Source organism: Artibeus jamaicensis, unplaced genomic scaffold, assembly GCF_021234435.1.
Source record: "Artibeus jamaicensis isolate MK-2021 breed Jamaican fruit bat unplaced genomic scaffold, CSHL_Jam_final contig_851, whole genome shotgun sequence".
Taxonomy (NCBI): Eukaryota; Metazoa; Chordata; class Mammalia; order Chiroptera; family Phyllostomidae; genus Artibeus; species Artibeus jamaicensis.
In genome coordinates this window covers 3,748,295-3,767,765 of record NW_026521986.1, presented here as the reverse complement: position 1 = coordinate 3,767,765, position 19,471 = coordinate 3,748,295, and the positions used below count along the sequence as shown (strand labels likewise).

The window sequence follows — 19,471 nt, the reverse complement described above, 5'->3', positions numbered from 1 at the left end:
TTTATAAGCTGGAAGATGGCAAAATAATTGGGAAGGTGCATGCCTTTTGCCTGGACCATGCAGGTTAATCACAGGAAGTGAGGGACATCTAACAGTGCCTTAGCCATCACACCTGGACCGAGAACAATCGCAGAAAAAGGAAGATGCTTTAGTCAGCCAAACAGCAGTCTCATAAATACAGCCTCAGGGTTGCCCCAGGGTTCGAAGTCCCATTTGGCCCATCAGAAGATTTCCTGAGCCAGGAGTGGGAATGTAAAGACAACGAGGTGCCGTCTCTACTGGAAGGAACTTTCAACGTAGCAGATGAAATGGGCTCTTTAAAAAGTAATTGATACTGCCCTGGCCAGTGTGGCTCAGTTGGTTGGGCACTGTCCTGCAAACTGAAAGGTCATCGGTTCAATTCCCAGTCAGGGCACGTGCCTGGGTTTTGGGCTCTGTGCTCTGCCCCTGTTGGGGTGCATGCAGAAGGCAGAAGGTAACTGGTCAATGTTTCTTTCCCTCTCTTTCTCCCTCTCTTCCCCGCTCTCTAAAATGAAATAAAATAATAGATATGAAGAAAGTGGCACTTTAAAAAGTGATTGATAGCCTTGGCTGATGTGGTTCAGTGGACTGAGCGCCAGCCTGAGAATGGAAAGGTCACTGGTTCGATTCCTAGTCAGGGTACTTGCCTGGGTTTCGGGCAAACAAGATGCAACCAATCAATGTTTCTCTCACACACTGATGTTTTTTTCCCTTCCTCCTCCTCTCTCTGAAAACAAATAAATAAAATCTTTAACACAAAAAGTGATTGATACAGTGTACTAAGTTACTGTGCATGTGGTATGAATAAAGTGCTGTGCAAATTACGACTGCTTGATGAAATAAATGTTTTAAGTCTCAATTAAAAAGCAGCATCCCCAAGACTGACAGTGTCCAGTGCTTTGTTTGTTCCACTAACATTTATGAGTCCCAGGTTAGCCAGGTGTTAAATGAGGTGGTGGGAACCCAGCAGAGTAAAGAGGCATAAAACAGACACAGCCTCTACCCATATACCCAGTGTGGTGTGAGAGACACACATTACTTAAAAAAAAATCATATAAAGAAGCTGCTTTACGAATTCTGGTAAATCCCATGAAGGAACTGCGGAGGAAGCTAGGAGATCCAGCCACGTACTTGGGGGTTCGGGGAGGCGTCTCCGAACAAGCGCCTGTCAGTTAAGCCCTGAAGGATGAGTGCAGCTGGGGCTGGAGGTCAGGCTTTGAGGTGGGAGGGAGGGTGAAAGGTTACTTGTAAGAAAACTGGAACTTCACCCATTCACAGAGCGGGGTATACAAAGAACCATCTTTATCTGGTTTTACGTGCCACTAGCTTTGCTCTGTTACAGCTGAGCTGTAAACAAAGATTGCGTGTGTTCTCGCTCACAGATCCGTCACTAGTTTAATCAGGCAGATCTTGATCAGAAGACACTACAACCGATCACCTCGCAGTCCTGATTTTAAGACCTTAATTAGAAAGGAAAAAAAAAATCCCTCGTATCTAGGAAACGTCCTTCTCTGTTAAGCAGCAGCAAGAATTTAAGAGTGAGGGGGAGTGACAAGATCCACAGCCACAAAAAGAAAACCAAACAACACGACAACTTTCAAGGTTGGCCAGGCTGGCGGAGCCAACAGAAAGCTAAAAACAGCAAGCTGTCTGCCTAAGCTAACAGCCTTCATTTGATGGGACTGACAAGAGGGGAAGCAGCGTTGGGGGTCAAGCGTGGGTGAGCAACGGTGCTCCATATTTGCTACGGGAAGGACTCAGGTGGACTGAGCGGGTGAGCAGTGGGGAGGAGGGTAGTATGTGGCTGGGATGGTCTAAGAGCTGCATCCGCACAGGCAGCCATTACGCTGACGATGTTGTGCTCATCTGGAGGGGGCAGTAGGGGCGAGGGGGTGGCTGCAAAGACGACCCAGGCGGTACGGCCGCCCTGAACCACCCCACAGGCAAGAAGGTCAGCCTCACACGTGTTTGTTGCCCAGCCTGTTCACTCTCTTCCCGCCTGTGGCTGGTAGTCACGTGAATTCCAATAGTCTGAAACACCTGACAACCGGAACGGGGTCCCTAGGTGAGTGGGTATCCCGGGAGTCGGTGGACTTGCCTAAAGTTGCCAAGGCAGTGGGAGTCAAAAAGATGCGGGCATTCCAAGGGAAATTCCATCTACTTCTAGTTCCCCCCAAAACATTATCCTGTCTCAAGTCTGAAAAGCCAGACCCAGGGCTAAACTCCAGATCTGGGGAGAGGAAATACTAACTTCTAATCCCGCTCATTCTTCTGGCCGAGCCCTAGAGGCGGATCCTCAGATAATGGGGGAGAGAGGCCAGTGGGGGAGGCGTGTGCACCTATGAACACAGCAGAGGCCACATGCTTTAGAACTGAAGATAGGGAACCTTGTCATTCAGTCTCATTTCCAGCCTCCTGTCTGGAGCCACCTAGAACAGTGGGTGTGACTCGCAGCCCTCAGGCTGCACAGAACAAACAAGCAGGACGTAGAAACTAGTCAGCTGAGATATAATATTGAACCAAAAGCTATGGTCCATCCTACCAAAGACCTAAAATAATGTCACAAGGCAGAAAAATGAAAACATGTTTACCACCTGGCCAAACGTTCTCTGCTGTGCGAAAACACTCCATTTACATGCACGCGTCTTATTGAAAATATCTGCTGAAGTGGTTAAAATTGGCCATTACTCTGACATTTCTTTTGCAGAGGAGATAAATGACAAAAATCTCCCACTTTTTGCAAAGAAGACCCCACTCATCATGCAATGGTGGCAACGGTGTTGAGTAAGGTGAGGGGCCATTATCAGAGAAAGAATTTCATTAAACATGTCCACTGGGGAAGCTTCTAGAAAGTGTGTGACTAAACAGTAGTGGCTGCTGGTGACTGTGAGGAGGAAGATGCATTCAGTTAAAAATAAAAAGAGGCCATAAATGTGAATGTTGTCAGTTAAGGCCAAAGATGCAGATAGTCACAGAAAGGACAAAAAGCTACTTAGTGACAGAAGTTAGCTTTTGGTTTGGGGTCTGGGATGACATTTATTTCTTCTTTATTCTTTTTAGTATCTCTGAAGGTTTCTAGGCTGAGTGTGATTTACTTTTATAATTAGAAACACACTGAAATCACATGGACTTCCTCCACATTTAAAAAAATTTCATCTGGAAGATAAATACTGGGAGATCAAAAAGGTACAGTTTGAGCCGTTGTTAGGTAGGGGGCGGAGGGCAGTGGCTCCAGAAAGAGGGGCCTTCATGTCCCTGGCTGCCCACTATTAAGAGCTGCTGCTAACCACCTTCTCCCTCAGTGGCCTTTCTGATGCCTGAAGTTACCAGGCCGTCAGGCTTGTTGGAAAGGCATCCAGAATGAGACTGAACTGGCTGTGGCTTGTTCCGGGCGCTCCACTGGGAACACAGGGTCTGGGTTCTGGTCTGTGGGCTGGGGCTTTCCGAGAGCTTTGATGCTTCCTCTCAGGTTCTCAACAAGAAGGGATGTTTCCTAAGCACGCGCTGTGCCTGGCCCTGGGTGGGGACCGAGTGTTGTAAAAATGAATGGAATCCCACGCTTGTGCCCAGGAAGCTTGGAGACATGTGGACAGAGCACACCACCCACAGCGTGCAGAGTGCCGTGGAGGGGCACAAGGGGGTCATGGGGACCCACAGTGGGGGCCTCTGAGCAGCCGGGGAGTGGGATTTGGGGAAGGCTGCTAAGAGGAGCCAATGATCCAGCTGGAAGGATGAGGGAGCACAGTCAGGCTGGAGTGGGGATGGAAGGAGGAGCGATCAAGGTGAATAAGCAGGTGAAGTGTCAGGTGTGAGGCAGGATGTAGTGACTACACAAGGTAATGTCCCCAAGGGCTGAGGCTGCCGAGTGTGGGGCACCCCTGGAACACAGGCTGCTGCTTTCATAACCGAGTGTCGGTAGAAAAAAAAGTAGAAGGCGAGCTGGGTGCTTCCTTTCACCCCACCCGCAGGTCGCCCACGGACGAGCACTGCAGGACTCAGTCCTATTAATACACACGGCTGGTCTCTACCATAATTACAGGCCCAGCGCTGGAGCTCAAACAGGTGGCAGCTACGAGGCTCGGCTTGAGAAAGGCTCCAGGAAGTGTTGGAACGTGCCGCTCACCACATGTAATGAGGCAACATCAGCTACAAAAACAAGTCACTCCGGCTAAGGGTGACTCCTCGGCACGAATTCCATCGGCCTGAAGGAAACCTTTCACGTGTGGCGACAGCCCTTTATAAAGCCCAGGCCCGTTTCTGAAGTTGTGAAAGGAGGCGGAAGACAGCCTCTGCCTGCGGCTGCACTGTGGGTCTGTGCCTGTTCAAGAACCGGTTCCACCGATTACTTGACTAACACTAGGTCACACTTCACAGACACGACTGTGAGACAACTAGAGGAAGCATTTCTGGGATCCCTGCACATGGGGCCAGGGCAGGATGGATCAAGGTTGTCCTGAGTCACTTCTGGGGCAGGGAAGAAGTGACTCATGGGATGAAGTGACTCCAAATCCCACCCTGGGCAGCGATAGCAAAGATGGCCCCTCCTACATCGAAGTCTGTGTAGGAAGCTAAGCTTCTACGGACAGCCATTCCAGTATTTCTCAAACCCAATCTCCTAGAACAAGGGTTCAAACTCATTTTCACTGGGGGCCACATCAGCCTCGTGGTTGCCTTCAAAGGCCGAATGTAACTTTAGGACTGGATAAATGCAACTGCTCCTTAACTAGTGGCGAAGAGCTTGGCACTGCTGCTGGGGAGAAACCAGGTGCCGGGCCAGGTACAACAAGGAGGGGCCGCAGTCGGCCCGCAGGCCTGTTTGCTACCTGTGCCCTCAGATCTGAGCCTGGACATCTGCCCAGCTTTCTCGAGGCCTCTGGTGGCTCCAAGGTCAATTTTGCCCTAACCTACGTGGTAGAACCAAAGGTCCCAGAGACTGGCTTAACTTAGTTCCCGAGACAAATGGCCCAGTCCTTTGTCTGTCCCTCCTTCTCTTTTGCCCCTGATTCAACTAACCACAAATGCAAGTCATTAAGACAGGTGAAGAACACCTGGGGGAATAAAAGCCACTCAGACATCCCTTGGTCCCACACCCTGCTGCTGTGAGATACTGGAGGCCCAGGAGCCGGTGCCTGGTTAAGGACAGAATTCCTGTCATTACCTGCTTGGCTCCATGAACCCTCTGCAGCCTGGGCCAAGTCTGCCCTGGCTGTTATCAGTTCAGGACTGTTACTTTTCCAGGCTGAAGGGGATAAAAATATCCCCTGAACAGACAGCATTGGTATAAGCAGTTTGCATGCCCTAAAGCCCCTTATAAGGGCAGATGGGCAACTGCACAAAGAAAAGATTCAAGACAGAACAGTTGGGCTGATGAGAGTGACCTGTAAGACAGTACCTGTGACAAGGTACTATCTCTTGGTACACGGAGACCTGTCTCAGGAGGGCGACCACTGAGCGAGCAGGAACCAGAGAGGCGTTCCCTTTGGGTCACTGTGGTAGACCTCTGTGCAAGTGACTATTCGGCCCCTGACCCTTTTCTCAGGGAATTGCCCTGCCACGGTCATGTGGGCAAGTGCTGGACGTCCTATAAACGGCTGGTTAGACCAGGCTGGGCTTTCCACAGTCTCTTTCCCAGAAAACTGAAACTGAGATGATGTTTTAATTTAGGCAGGAAATGAGGAAACACGAGTTGGGGAGCTGAGGCCTCCTTCCTGGAGTGAACATACGAAATATCTGTGTGCGTCAGAGCGGTGAAATCCTGATGAACAAATGACCAGACGGCCAAGGGAGAACGAAGGAGAAACACAGAGCGAGGCAGAGACCAGGGAGGAGGAGTGCGGCGAGAAGGAACGGCTTCTGTGTCAGACCCTGGGGAGACCCGGCCAGGGTCTGCCCTTGCGGTCCACGAGCTGCCCCCTTCATCTCTGAGTCTTTACTATCACTTCTCCCTCTATTGCAGGACCCTGGTGAAGTTGCTGTCTGCTACTTGCTAGCAGGAGAATGTTAACTGAAACACACACCAACTTTGAAGGGGCAGGAGGCGTCCTTATTTATATTTATAAACCCAGGCCTACAACAGAGATGGCGTGAAGATAAAACCAGAAGCGATAGTGCCTCACACAGCATGAGGCCCAGAAAAGAGTCTCAGCAAGCGGAACGATTGCTGTCACCACTTCACACAGGTGGACTAAAACTAACTAGGAGACCTTGTGAAGGGCCCCAAGTCCTGGTGTTACCAAGAGGCAGCACAGCCCGGAGGGGAGGCAAGGGCCTGGGCTCTGGGTCCAGTGCCTGAGATGCAGAAGCAGCTCCTACTGTGCTGAATTTCTTTTGTCTCTCAAAACTCTCATCTGCAAAATGGGGAAACATGACGACTGAACTGACAGGTGTGTGAGGAGGGAACGACTTCGGCTGAGAGTTTCAAACAGCGCCCGGAACACAGGGGGGGGCTCTATAAATGTTAGCCATTATTAACATCACCGTCCTCATCGTTTCCACCATCGCGGCCACCTGCTGCTGGGGCTCTGGGCCTGTAGGGGCAGCATCCTTGGCAGTGAGCTGCCAGATGTGGAGGCAGAGATGGTGCCTCTCGGACTGGCCAGGAAAGAGGAGTAAGATGACAGCAGACTCAGCAGCTGCAGCAGCCCCGTGACTCAGTGTGAGGCAGGAATCTATAGGGTTAAAAAAGTCAGGAAGACACCAAGGCCAGTAGCTGGGGCAAGGGGGCATTTCCTGACACCACATGATCTTGACCTTGACCTGGAGGGCTTTTCTTTCTGAGAAGTGACAACTAAGCAAGGCGTCACAAAACTGGATTTGATAACCAAAATGCATTAACCAAAGTTTCAGTTCTGGTAAGCTTTCTGATTTTCTGAGATCAATGATAATTCATTTCTCTATTTTAGGAGTTTATAATCACACTCATTATGATCACTGCAAAGCAAATGTGCTACCACAGAAGCACATTATAGTGAGACTTTTTGTCATAGCTATTCTTCTCTTCTATAAAGTTGATTCATTCTTAATTGAATGAGAAAGATTTTTCCGTTCACAGCAAGACTCCATAGTCCCTACAATCTACACATATAAATCTTATTTAAAGATGTGAAGAGACAGGTTACCTTTTGGAAATAACCCAAAGACTGGAAACAACATTAAAAAGTTAATGATTGATTTAAGTATTGCTTCAAAGCAGTGCCAAGCTGGGAGCCACATCGAGACATATTTACCCCGGTTTGAAGAACTGCTTTGGAACTAGTTCTAAACGAACTGACCCTGTACGGAAAACTTCAGGGTGCCCCTAACTGCTGCTGCTGCTGAGGCTGCAGACGAGGCAAAGGAAACCTCGGGTCATGGCCTTGTGCCCCTTGCATTATGATTTCTTTCCGACGAACTCAGCTGCAGGGTGAAGACAGAGTTCAAGTCAACAGGAAACAGTTACTGACGTCGAGGAGGTCACAGCGGAAAAGCACCCTTCTGAGGAAACCTGACTGCGCAGTGCCTGAACTAGACATGACTTGAATCTAACCACAATAAGAACGATTACAAAGGCTTTAAGGAAGAAACAAGGGGAGAGAATGTAATGGCTTCCTTTTATTTTTTTTAACGTATTTTGGGCAGCCCAGAAGATAGCAGAAGTTAACCCAATCAGCCAGCAGCCCACCCCTGTCGGGCCCAGAGGCAATGACACACCCTGTCTTAGCTCGGAGCCCAGTCTCCGGGAAGGAGAAATATGTCTCCAATATAATGAGCCCTTAGGAACTTGCATTTCAAACCTGAAGGGACATGCAGCCCGCTTTTCAAAGACCAAGAGTTTTCCTCGTAAACTACATGCACTGCGGCCATCTCTTTTAATGAAATGCAACAAGGCTGCTGGCATATACACCAGATGAGGGAAACTGTGAGGCCAACTAACTCGCACTTCAACACACTGAGAGGCACCTGGGGCAGGATACTCCACACACCTTCCCCTGTACCATTGGGCAGGGCCACGCTGGCTTTATGCACTTGGTCTTGCTTTCTGTGAAAGATCTGAAACCGCTGAATGCAGAGCCCAGATGCCAGCAAGCGGAACGCCCAGACCTGGTGAGAGCTAATAAGCCCTCTGGATACTAACACGGTAGGGGGCGATTTTTGTTTGCTGACGAAACTTAAACCAAGATGTTAAGGAAGCTGGAACAAACTGCCAAGATGAGTTCTGGCCATTCGCTTTACGTAACTACAGTGCAAATCAGTGAAGTGCTGCGCCTGTGGTGGAAGAGTTTATGGAAAAGACAAGAAGAGCGATGGGCCTGCTTGATGCCGCTTCGGTGCCCTTTATTTACGAAGTGTTGGTTTTTCTCTTTATAAAAGCAATTCTATGTGTATAGTTCAAATATACTGCTATCAACACATTTTTCTACACTGGCCGAAAAAAATTTTTTTTTCAAGTTTTCATGATCACGGACAGGCATCCCTGTAAATTCAGGTAGAGATGATGATTTTTATAACAGGCCACGGCTTCAGCGCCTTGGCAGTCAGTATTTAATGCCCAAATGGGAGAAGCTGTGGTACTTCAGTTGCTTTCTTTCAAACATACCCGATTTTACATATATGTTCCCTGAGCTAACCTTTTGCTTCCTACATGCTCCCCCACACCCTCTAATTGTGCCTTATCACAGCAGGCTTCACAGCCAGAACGCCCTGCAGCCGACTGACCCTGCTCACTTGCCTCGACCCAGCGCCCTTCAGCTGTCTCCCCCCTGCCCAGGGCCCTGGTCCCTGCAGGTGCCCCAGCGGCACAGGTCCCACAGCTGTTAGGGGCACCCAAAGAGGAGCTTTCCCCATCTACAACTTAGGAAACAAACAAAAAGACAATGCTTATATTTTATAAGGAAGATCTGACACACTTTGCTTTGGCTTGTAAAAAGTAAAGTGATCTTATAGCCCACTTGACTTCTCATATCTAGGACAGACCACCTGACATTCGTGGAAGGCAGTGATTTTCAACGGGGGAGATTCTGCCACCCAGAGATGCTTCTAACTCTCCCATGCACAGGACAGCCCCCCATAGCAAAGGATTATCTCACCCCAAATGTTAGTAGTGAGCAAATGACATCACATGACACAAATGAGTGGTTATTATTATTCTGTGTTTTTTTTTCCCCTAAAAAGGTTGAACATTCACTAGCTATTTGTAGACCTGTTGATGAAGATCAAGGTGGTGGGGATAAAGTTCTGAGCCAGGTGGAAGGGAACGTCCTCGTTCAGATCTGTCCTGCAGGCCAAGTAGGGAGGGACAAGCTAATGAACAGGCCTCCATTCTACAGACTTCGGAAGAGAACTGTGACCAGTTTCTGGGTCAACTCCCCCTTATCTGCTCCCTACTTTGTTAGTTGTGTCTGATTCAATTGAACCTCCTTTCAACACTGGCCTGGAGGCTCTGGGCTTGTTCTGGTTCCCAAACCACACGGAGACCTTGGCTCAGAGCGCCCGCAGAGTGAGAGGTGGGGGGGAGGGGGCAGAAGGAAAACCTGGACACAGACGTAGTCCACAGACCAGAAAGAGAAAACCAGGTACTGGGGGAGCGGGGAGGAATTTTGCTAGAACAACTTCCCTCTTTTGTTTTGGTTGGGAATTACACATGACATCAATTTAATGTTTAAAATATCATATACCTACACTGTAAGAATGGAATTAAGAGGCTCTGGGAAGAGCCCCAGGACTCCCTTTGTAACATCTAAGCAATAAATCATTCCGGGCCGTCCTGAAGAAGTCGGGGGAAGTGCGCAGTCAGAGCAGCGTGCTGCTGTGCTCTGCAAACACACTGAAAATCAGACAACTCCCACAGAAAGGACACAGGAACTCCTTGGGTGGCCCTGAGGGGAAGACAGGGCAGGCTGGAGCCCTCCAGTGCAGCGGGAGGGTCTGTCTGCAAGGTACCAGCTGACAACAAAGGGAGGAAGAACAGAGTCAGCCTTGACTGCACCATGCTTAATATGGGGGATGGAGGAGTGGAAGGGTGGAGGGGTGGAGGGATGGGGGGAGGTTGTACGGTGCCCCTGCAGCCTTGTGCAGAGCCAATGGACCAGCGGGACAAGGAAGACTGTACCGACAGCGATGGTGAGCAAGGGAGGCAGGCAGGCCGGTTGCTCTTCCATGACTTCCGCTTTGGGCCCCGCCAAGCCCAGTAGCGCCAGGGAGCTCGCCCCAGGCAGGGGCAGTGCGGACAGCTTGGGCCTCCTCCCAGTAATCTCCATCAGGCTCCAAATTCACTGTACCCCGTGGAAGAGAAAGTGTGCTTCATATGCAAATACAGCCTCAGGACAAGTCCCTTCTACGCAGATGGCTGCTCTGAGCCTGCCCTAAATAGCAATCCCTGGACTGCTGTGGTTACCAGCTACACGGCCAACAGCCTGCTCAGGCCCACGAGTGCCCAGAACGCTGGGCCGTCAAGGCAGGGTCTCCGCTGTGTTCTACTCACTGCTGCGTCCTCGGGGCTTGAACGGAGCCCCACCTCGAAGGCCCTCAGAGCACGTTTGCTGACGGGAAGGGCAGCTTGGGTCCTTACCTATCTATCTGTGGGTGATTCTCTATTCTTCCAAGTGGGTTAGGTTTATGGTGCCAGGCATGGTGGGTTCTGCTGTGAGAGGCCCTGGAAAGTTCTGGGGCCTAGCGGACATGGACAAAGTTGGGCTTCTACTAGGAATGAAGTAATTACAGAAAACATAAGTATTTCAAAACTAGAATACACTGTGGTCTGTGGTTTCTGCCAGAGCAGTCGGCTTTTTTTAAGGTGCCCAATTCCGCTTTATGAGTCAGGAGGGTGGCCCACTGTGGCCACTTACAGGCGTGGCTTCAGGCCCTATCCCAAAGGTCCCGGTCTGTCAAGGCAGGTATCAGCCCGACATCCTGGGGACACACCTCAGGCCACCCCAGGATGCTGCCCCAAGCTCAGATGCTAGTTGGTTTGTTAGTCTTACAGCCACTCCGGCTGCACACCCGATGAGAGGCTGGCAGGTAGGTAAGGCTGTTCCCCGGAGTCCCGTGTTCGTTTTTGACGACATTCCCTCTTGTATGTAATGACTGCGTCCACTGTCCACTGCTGCTCCGTGCGGAGTGGCTGCTCTTCCCAGCTAGACTGAGGGTTAAGAGAACTGTTTCTCTGACCCAGGACTCAGTAGTGTGATGCTGGAATGAGAAACTTTCACTGAACTATTTGGCAGAAAGCCCACTGATTTTTTGTTCCAGGAGCCTGCCCCGGGACTGCAAGCCCAGCGCTTCGATGCAGGGCCCCGTGGAGGCCAGAGTGTCTGTGGTCTGGCAGGCCCCCGTCACGGTCATGGAAAACCACAGCCAGGACTCCCCACCAAAGAGCTGCGTCAGTCCTGGGAAGCATGGGCCAGCCCGGCCCTGGCAAGCCTCAGACGCGTCAGCAGAACCCATGGACCTTCTTACCAAATGGGTGGCGGGTCCACGCCATCTCTAGGTCATCGGAGATGACAGTGGTGAGTGACACTGAGGCCAGTTACAAGGGAATAACCTCAAACTGAAGAAACCATGCCGACCTTTCCAAACCCCTTTGTCACAATGAGCATCCTGGCAGTCCCACCCAAACAGAGAGCCAAAGGAACAGCACGCACCTCAGCTTCTCTCACTCCTGACCCATTTTCATGGCCCTGTTCACCCACAGAAAGCTGGAGAGCCTGGGAGCCCGAGAGGACGAGGCAGAGGTCCCAAATCACCCCCTGGAAGCCCAGGGCCTGGAGCTGGCCTGCATGCGTTTTGTCCCCAGATGGAACACTATTAATAGTTGGGGACATGCCCAACCGGGAAACACCATGTTCTGGCTCATTTTCTATTTCCATCCGAGCCACAGGCAAACTGCGACAGATGACCCGTAAGCGGACCAGCTCGTGTCTGTGGCAGTGATTGCTCAGGGAAAAGAGGACACCTAGTTCCCAACACGCAAGAGAAAATATCCTTAGGGGTTTCATGAAAGGCCATACATGCAACATATGTGTGTATGTATGTATATGTGTGTGTGTGTGTATATATATATATACATATATATATATAGTGAAAACCGCCTGATTGCTGCCTAATGTGACGACTGACTATTCTTAGCCGCACACATGCCAGAGAGAGCACATTTCTGTCTGTGGTGTGGCAGACACGACATAGATTATTGAGCTGAACGACCTGGGTAAGGGCCCGTGGTCTGACTCTTGCTTGCTGTGTGACCAGGGCAAGTTATTTGACTCCTCTGGACCTTAGCTTCCAGATCTGTAAAATTAGGGTAACGGTATCTATACCTCCCTGGATTGTTTTAGGCATTAAGTTAAATATTTCATTCAACAGATACTTATGCAATACCAACATGGGCACCTCTATAGACACTGGTAATGAATAGAAGCATCTAAACCATACACCAGGGTCTCAAAGGACGGCAGCTGCTGCGTTTTCATTCTTCACCCAGCCGTTCTGCGAAGCTTGGGCCAGGAGGCTCTAAGAACCGACCGGCTCTCCTGAGGCCTTGACCGAGGCCCTTCAGAAGCCTTCCCCCTGTGGGAGGAAGACTTCCAGCTTTTTCGGCTGCACTTCGCCTCTCCTCGCCAGCCCACCATCACAGAGCCTCTTCCCCTTACAGGAGACGCCCCCGCGACTCCCAGAACAAGGGGTGATGCTCCGGAGCCCAGTGTGCCTTCCTGTCCCCTAGTCGTTGGCAGTAGCCCAGCACACAAACAGTCTGGCTGCCGCTGCCACAGGCCTGCCGAACTCAGGGAAGAAAAGGAGCCGGAGGGGCCGGCCTGCAGGCAGGGCCGCACTGGGCCAGGCCAGGCTGCAGGGCGCCTCCCATTCCCCCGCGCGCACGAAGCCAGCCTGCCGGTCACTTGCTGGAGGTGTTTCTGCCAACAGGTCCCTGATGGACAGCCACAGCATTTAAGAGGAGGCACTATCTGGAGAAAAATCAAAGGCAGGGAGCCTTCCTAAAGACAAGTCAGAATCTGAACCCAGAGCTTGCATAGTAAAGGTCTCGGTGTAGTCACCTGTCTGATGAAACTCTGGAAGGTTCACTCCAGGGCCACAGGACTATTTTGCATCTGTTTCGTTCGTCTGTCTCTCTGTCTTACACACACACACAGCCACACACATACACTCATTTGCTATGACATAACAACAAGGGAGAAAATGCAGAGAAGAGGATGTTTTCGTAACATATTCTAGGCGTGACCTCAGCAGACTGACATCATTTTGCACAAGCGGTGTAAACGGAGAGCATTTAGTTCACGGGATTCCTGGGCCTCCCGACCTTTGGAGGAAGCATTTCTACTTCACTGAGTGACACCTGAGGAGCGGCTTCTTCCAGAAAGCGATTCCCCAGGTGCCTCACTTTGCAGATGACCCCTGCAGGCTGACAGCCAACAGACACCTGTCAGTCAGTAGCCCAGGTGTCCTGAGGAAGGAGCTAACAGGTAGAGGACCAGAGGGTTGGTCCCTGTACAGGGAGGGTGGGTGCACCTGTGGCCCACCCTACAGGCATGTGGTGCACGAACTTGAGCATTCCCAAAGCAGCAAGGCTCCGCTGTGGCTCACCGTGGGACCTGGCCCCGGCCCTGCTGACGAAAGGCCATTCTGGGGCGGGCACAGCGTGTGGTATATTTTCTAAACGGAAACCTCTGCTTCCATAAACTGGGTCTCTGAACAAAGGCAGAAGCATCTGACCAGTGTTTACTCGGCCACTCCCCTTCCTGCTGCGGCGGAGCCTTTGTGCTCCGTTCTGGGCACCAGGCAGAAGGCGGCAGGAGCAGAGCCAGAATGGAAGCCCTTGGGGGCTGGGGGTGGGACGGCCGGATTCCAGGCTTTAAATGCCAGGGGGCCCAGCTGCCGACACAGCAGCCACTGATTAAGATGAAAGGAGTGTGAAGGGAATGCAACCTGAGAGCAGGGAAGGCTGGCACCCGCTAGGCCTGCACCCCTGATGGGCCCTCCCTGGCTCAGTATAGTGCCTCCCTCCTCTTACCCCCATTGCGGAAAGAAATACAACCACGTTATCAAAATTGGTAAATAGGAAAAACAATAAAAAAATCACCCATAATTTCACTACCTTCTCACAGTCCCTGGTAGATTATTAGCATAATTTCCTTCCATTCTTTTTTTGGAGCAAGGCCCAGTCTGGCAGTTCACTGAAGCTGACGCAGGCTGGTAATCATCACAAATTCTGTATTATTTCCGGGGCTCTAACCTCCTAGTTTCCTTTACTGTACTGAATTTTGGGCAACAGCTCAGGGCTTCACTTGACCACTCAGCAAAGTGCAGATGACCACTGTCCCCGTCTCTCAGGGCTGTGTGAGCGCTGCGTGCTACAAATAATGCACGTTAGGGGCTCGCGGCAGTGGCCGACATGCAACCCTTTAACTGCTTAGTATTCAATGGTCTCTACTGGCTGAAAAATCTGCATCCAATACTATAGTAAGTAAACTTCGACTGCTGAATGCTGAAGTTGTTTCCAGTATTTCCCCATTATAAATAATGCACTGAAAATTAAACTGCCTTCTGCATACCACTGATTTTATATTCTTTATGCTGTTTTCTTAGGCTAGGTCCAACAGTATAAACATTTGTATGAGTCTTGATTCAGATGATTAAATTCCTCACAAACTATTAGGATTAGAAACTTACCAGGGTGCCAATTAATGATATACTTGCAAATACCATGTATTATTATGCAAAACTCAGGGGCAATAACTTATGCAACTCACAATCCTATGTAGCAAACTGAATAAATAATATATAAAATTTGTTTAGTTATTATTTTTTCCAAGAACCAAAGGAGCTCCCAAATTCCCACTTTGGGGGGTGTTTGCTATCCCCTCCAGTGGGGGCTGTGCTGGCCACTGGGGAAGCCCCAGACGGTTTTCTTTGGGGGTGGGGGCTCATCGCCACCATGCGCCCACGCCCTTTGAAGAGTGCTGCACGTGCACCCTGTCCTTTAGTCCTCCCTCCCCACAATCCTGCCTCCATTCTAATTAACTATGAGAGCTGTAAGGCTCAAAGGAATTTCAGGTGGGCTCAAGCCATTTGGACAGAGGAAAACAAAGCTGGAAGACCTCCAGTCTCCTATTGCCAAGGGCAGTGCAGCAGGCTGGAGGGCCGCTGGAGCAGATGCTGAATGAATGACCTAAATGTGGTAAGAGACGACATGTGACCGCTGGGGCCCAGCGTGCAGTCTGGGCTCCAGAGTCAGCCTGACCCACAACTGAACTTTGTTTCCAGCACCTGCCACCTAAGGGAACCTCAGCAAGTTACTTCCCCCCTTTCTCTGGGCCTCACAGGCACTCATTCCACAGGGCTGGAGGTGAGCTGAGAGCAGTTTCTACAGGGCCTTCATGATGAAATGAGACGTTGCAGGCAGCTGGGGTGTGACTCCAACACCTCACTTCTAAATTCTTCCGGGGGGAGGGGGGGCCTGTTACAGCTCAACACTGCACACTGGTTCGCATCTCACCTTAGAGGCTGAGGCTGCTAAACTGGGTAGCTGAAAAGCAATCATCTATCCACTGTGATTTCACAGTAACTAACACGTTCTGTTTTTTATAGCTGGTTTTTCAGCAGCAAATGGGGACAGTCACTGAGGATTTCTGACAGTTGGACAGCAAGCAAATGCCACATGCATTATGGAGTCCGATGCCTTGCACACCTGAGAAGTCACAAACCACAGTGAAAGGAAAGTTGCCTATCTGTCTCAGTGTGATAAAGACTCACTTGATTCTTTTCCACTGGTTCCTGTCACTTTATCACCTGGACTTAGGGCAGTGGAAAATTCCCTTTATCCTTGCTTTGGAGAGATCTACTACGAAAGACAAATCCTAAAACCTAGCGTCCATTTCCATCTCTGGAGAAATAAAAATCACCTTGCAGTAACGACTGCCACCTTGTGGCCATACACGAAACTGCCACCAGGAAAAAGTCTGCCAACGCTAAAGGCTTAACCTGATGAACACTGGGAATCCCATGCGACCACCAACATTTTGGTATATTGTATAATTTATACTCTCCTAAGAAATTCTGCACTATATTCATTACTTTAATTGGGCTCCTAATGTGTTCCAAGCCCATATCTTGTTCTACTTCACCATAACAAAATCTAACTGTTGGTGACACCTCTGACCACTTACTTCTGCAGCATCACGGGGCTCCCTGGAGTTGCCTGTGAGTCCCTCCTTATTTGTTCACTCACGCTGTTTGAACCAACAGCCACTGCGTGACCAGACGAGGTTCACCAAATGCCTGTCCACTGTCTGGGTCAAAGGTTATCACTGATGGAGAGCACCCTACCTAATGTCACAGGCAACCACTGCTCTTTGGCTCAGGCTGTGGGAAGACAACCTGAGTCATAGCTGCCCTGGCATTTGCAGAACCCGGCAGATACCAGGGACCTGCGTACGGCTGGAGTCAAAATGCAGGCAGTGACCAGTGTCACCTACCCAATGGTTCCGCCCTTCTCCCCAAGGGTGCTTCATGCCTGAGCCGCCACCCACACATCTCAGAGGAAACCGCTGGATGAGGAGGTGAGGGTGGAAAAGGGCTTTGTGCAGGCAAAGCGCACAGCACAGGAATAGGATTCTGGGGACACTCTAGGTGGCAGTGGAGGACGGCAGAACCGGAATTCCCACAGGAACCGCGGACCCCAGGCACAGGGACGGAGAACCAGGGGTAAGGCGACAGGGGCGGCCCAGAATCCATGGCATCTGGAGGAGCCATGGACCATGAGGTGAGGAGGAGGTGGGTGCAAGGAGTCCAGACCACGAGGAGGAAGAAAGAAGTGCAGGGGAAACGTGGCCCAAGAAGCCATTAGCTGACACCCCCATTCCTTCCAATGTGCATGCACAGCATGGGGGTGCACACTGTATACCAGCCTCAACATATGCTCCCGCCTCCCAGCTTCCAGTGTTCCCTGCCCCACTGCTCTCCAGGCTGCACCTGTGTCCTTTCCAACAAGGGTTTGAACACAGGTGACCTTCAAGTATCTGTGAATGCTCAGCCTTACTCAGTCAGAGACATGCAAGTCAGACTCTGGAGAAGCCATTTTTTAAACCTCTCCAATCACCAAAATGACAGAGCAGGCAGTGATGGGAGGCTGATGTGGGAGTGTGAATTCGAAAGAAGCAAGCGGCACGAGCCTGCGCTCTGCAGTCTGATTGCCTGGTATCAAAATCTTGGCCACTTGGAAGCTAAATTCCTCTGTGTCTCAGCTTTCTCACGTGTAAAATGGGAGTAATGCTAACAGAAGTTACTTCATAGGGTCATTATAAGCATTAAATGAGATAATACACACACAGCATTTAGAACAGTGCCCAGTATACACGTAGTAAAATGTTAGCCATCTTTAACTGCTGTGGGGGAGGCCAATCGAACTCAGTCAGAATTTTAAATGCGCACATTCTGACCAAAGCAACACAGCTTCTCATAGTGCATCATGTAGAACTAACAGCACAATACGTGCAGATAAAAGCACAAGGGGGCTCACTGCAACACTGACTGAAATAAAAGACTGGGCACGACCTAAATACAGCAATAACAAACAGTGCCAGAAGACCTCTGATGACAAAAAGGCTCTGCCACTGCCAAGGTATGCCTTGGCAGACCCTGTTGGTGGCTTCTCCGGAGCCATCTCCCCTCCTCACTGACCACCGAGGCCCAGTGCTAACTGGGCAGCACAGTGCCCCGCCCCAGGGGACGAGTCAGGGTTGGCAGGGGTCTACCATGGGAAACCAGCTCATCCTGGCTACATATTTGCTCTTCCAGCCTCCTGAGCAGCTAAGGGTGAGCAGGTAACTCAAGTCTAGAGAGAATTGTCTCTCACCGATAAAAGGAGAGTGGCCCACGAAGCCCTGTGTCTCTGCCCCCACGTGTCTTCCTCCAGATGTTGCCACACGAGGTGTGATGTTTAGCACTGTGGCAAATGACTTGAGACCCCAAGGGGAAGAGATGTCCAATGTTATTGAACAACTGAGCCAACCCTAACATTGCTGCCACCACACTCCTCCAGGAAAAAGTTTGTCCTAAAGAAGTAAACTCATTCTTCCCATTTATTGTAAAACCACTGTTGTTCAGGTATTCTGTTAACTGCAGCCAAAAGCATTCCTAACTGCACACCATTGGAGGGTAGACAGACTTGAATCCCAAGATCAGTCCACAGAATAAAGGCCAGGGTCCCTGATTAAGGCCAGGAGCAATACCTAGGGACATTACAGACCAAGGTGCCCTCTATGGGCCTACCCTCATCTGAACTCTTATTAAAGCTTCAGGAGAGGAGCCAAGGTCAAACTTACCAAGATAAGCAGCCCATGACATTTCCTCTACTGTTACACTTATGTAACCTTCACTCTGCCCCAGAAGACGTACATGTAAAGACCTTTACAATCTTAGGACACAAGCCTCACAGTGACCCTTCTTCAGGACAGCATGATTGAAGGTGGTTGGTTCACTGGTTTCCACGTTCTTCCACAGGCCATCAGAAGTCAGTGGGTGCCTTCATATGGCCCTACCATGGGAGCTTCTCCCCCCCAAATTCCTGACATCCTGCTTGAGGAAATCCTCAACATCTTATTGTCTCAACTCTCTAAGAAGGGAGGCCGCCGAGGTGGTGAATGTGAGTCGTACTCACAGGAGTCTGAAAGCAGCAGAACAGCTGGGTGAGGAAGGGGTGGTTGCGGGCCAAGGACAGGATGCGCTTCTCCGTCATGGTGCACTCCACGTCGTCGTCCTGCAGGATCACGTCCTTCTTCAGCACCTTCACAGCATAGAGTTCTCCCGTTGCTTTTGTTCTTGCCAGCATCACCTACAGCAAAGAGGGAGGAGGGAGCATGCACCTGTGAGAACTCGCAGGTCTTAGGGTACGGGCACACGCGAGGCAGAAAGGGAAGGACACGTGGAAATGTGGGTGTGTGTGCATACACACACACCCAAACAACATACATGTATGCCATGCTTAGTTTAACCCAGACAGTGAAAGCCAAGACCTACCTTCCCAAAGCTCCCCTTTCCCAACACTCGGATGAACTCGAAGTTATCAATACCAAGTCGGTTGGAAGAATGAACTCCAACCCCATTTCCTTCTTTGGTGCTCTCTTTTCCCTGTCGTCTTAGGGTCGATCTGGAAACGAGCTTCTGTAAAGAAGAGAAGGAATGCATCGAGTCAGAATTCACAGGGTGGGCATTTATGGGTGGAGAAGACCTCACTTGCAACCTCAGCAATATAACACATGCGGTAAGATCAATTCAGCTTGACATGTGATCAGCTTCCTCTTCAAAACTACCTTGACATCAGCTCCTAATCTGTGCGTACTCTATTTGGGCATGAATCATTTAAACATATACCTAAGCCACAGAGTTTCAGTTTATGCTCAAGTGGGTGTGTATAGAAACACAAACAGCCTGGTCCCTCTGGTTTCTGGCCCTAGAATTTCTA

At 50.3% G+C, this 19,471-nt stretch overlaps 1 protein-coding gene across 1 annotated transcript in view; it reads right to left on the bottom strand.

Moving 5' to 3' along the window:
- The window catches only part of PRKCH (protein kinase C eta), a 204,805-nt gene that overhangs the window by 61,553 nt on the left and 123,781 nt on the right, over nucleotides 1-19,471 (bottom strand). Inside the window, exons 8-9 of the mRNA XM_037132418.2 lie at nucleotides 19,027-19,170; nucleotides 18,668-18,841 (exon numbers count right to left, since the gene is read on the bottom strand). Of these exons, the coding sequence (XP_036988313.2) occupies nucleotides 18,668-18,841; nucleotides 19,027-19,170 (318 nt within the window). The remainder of the gene's footprint in view (nucleotides 1-18,667; nucleotides 18,842-19,026; nucleotides 19,171-19,471) is intronic.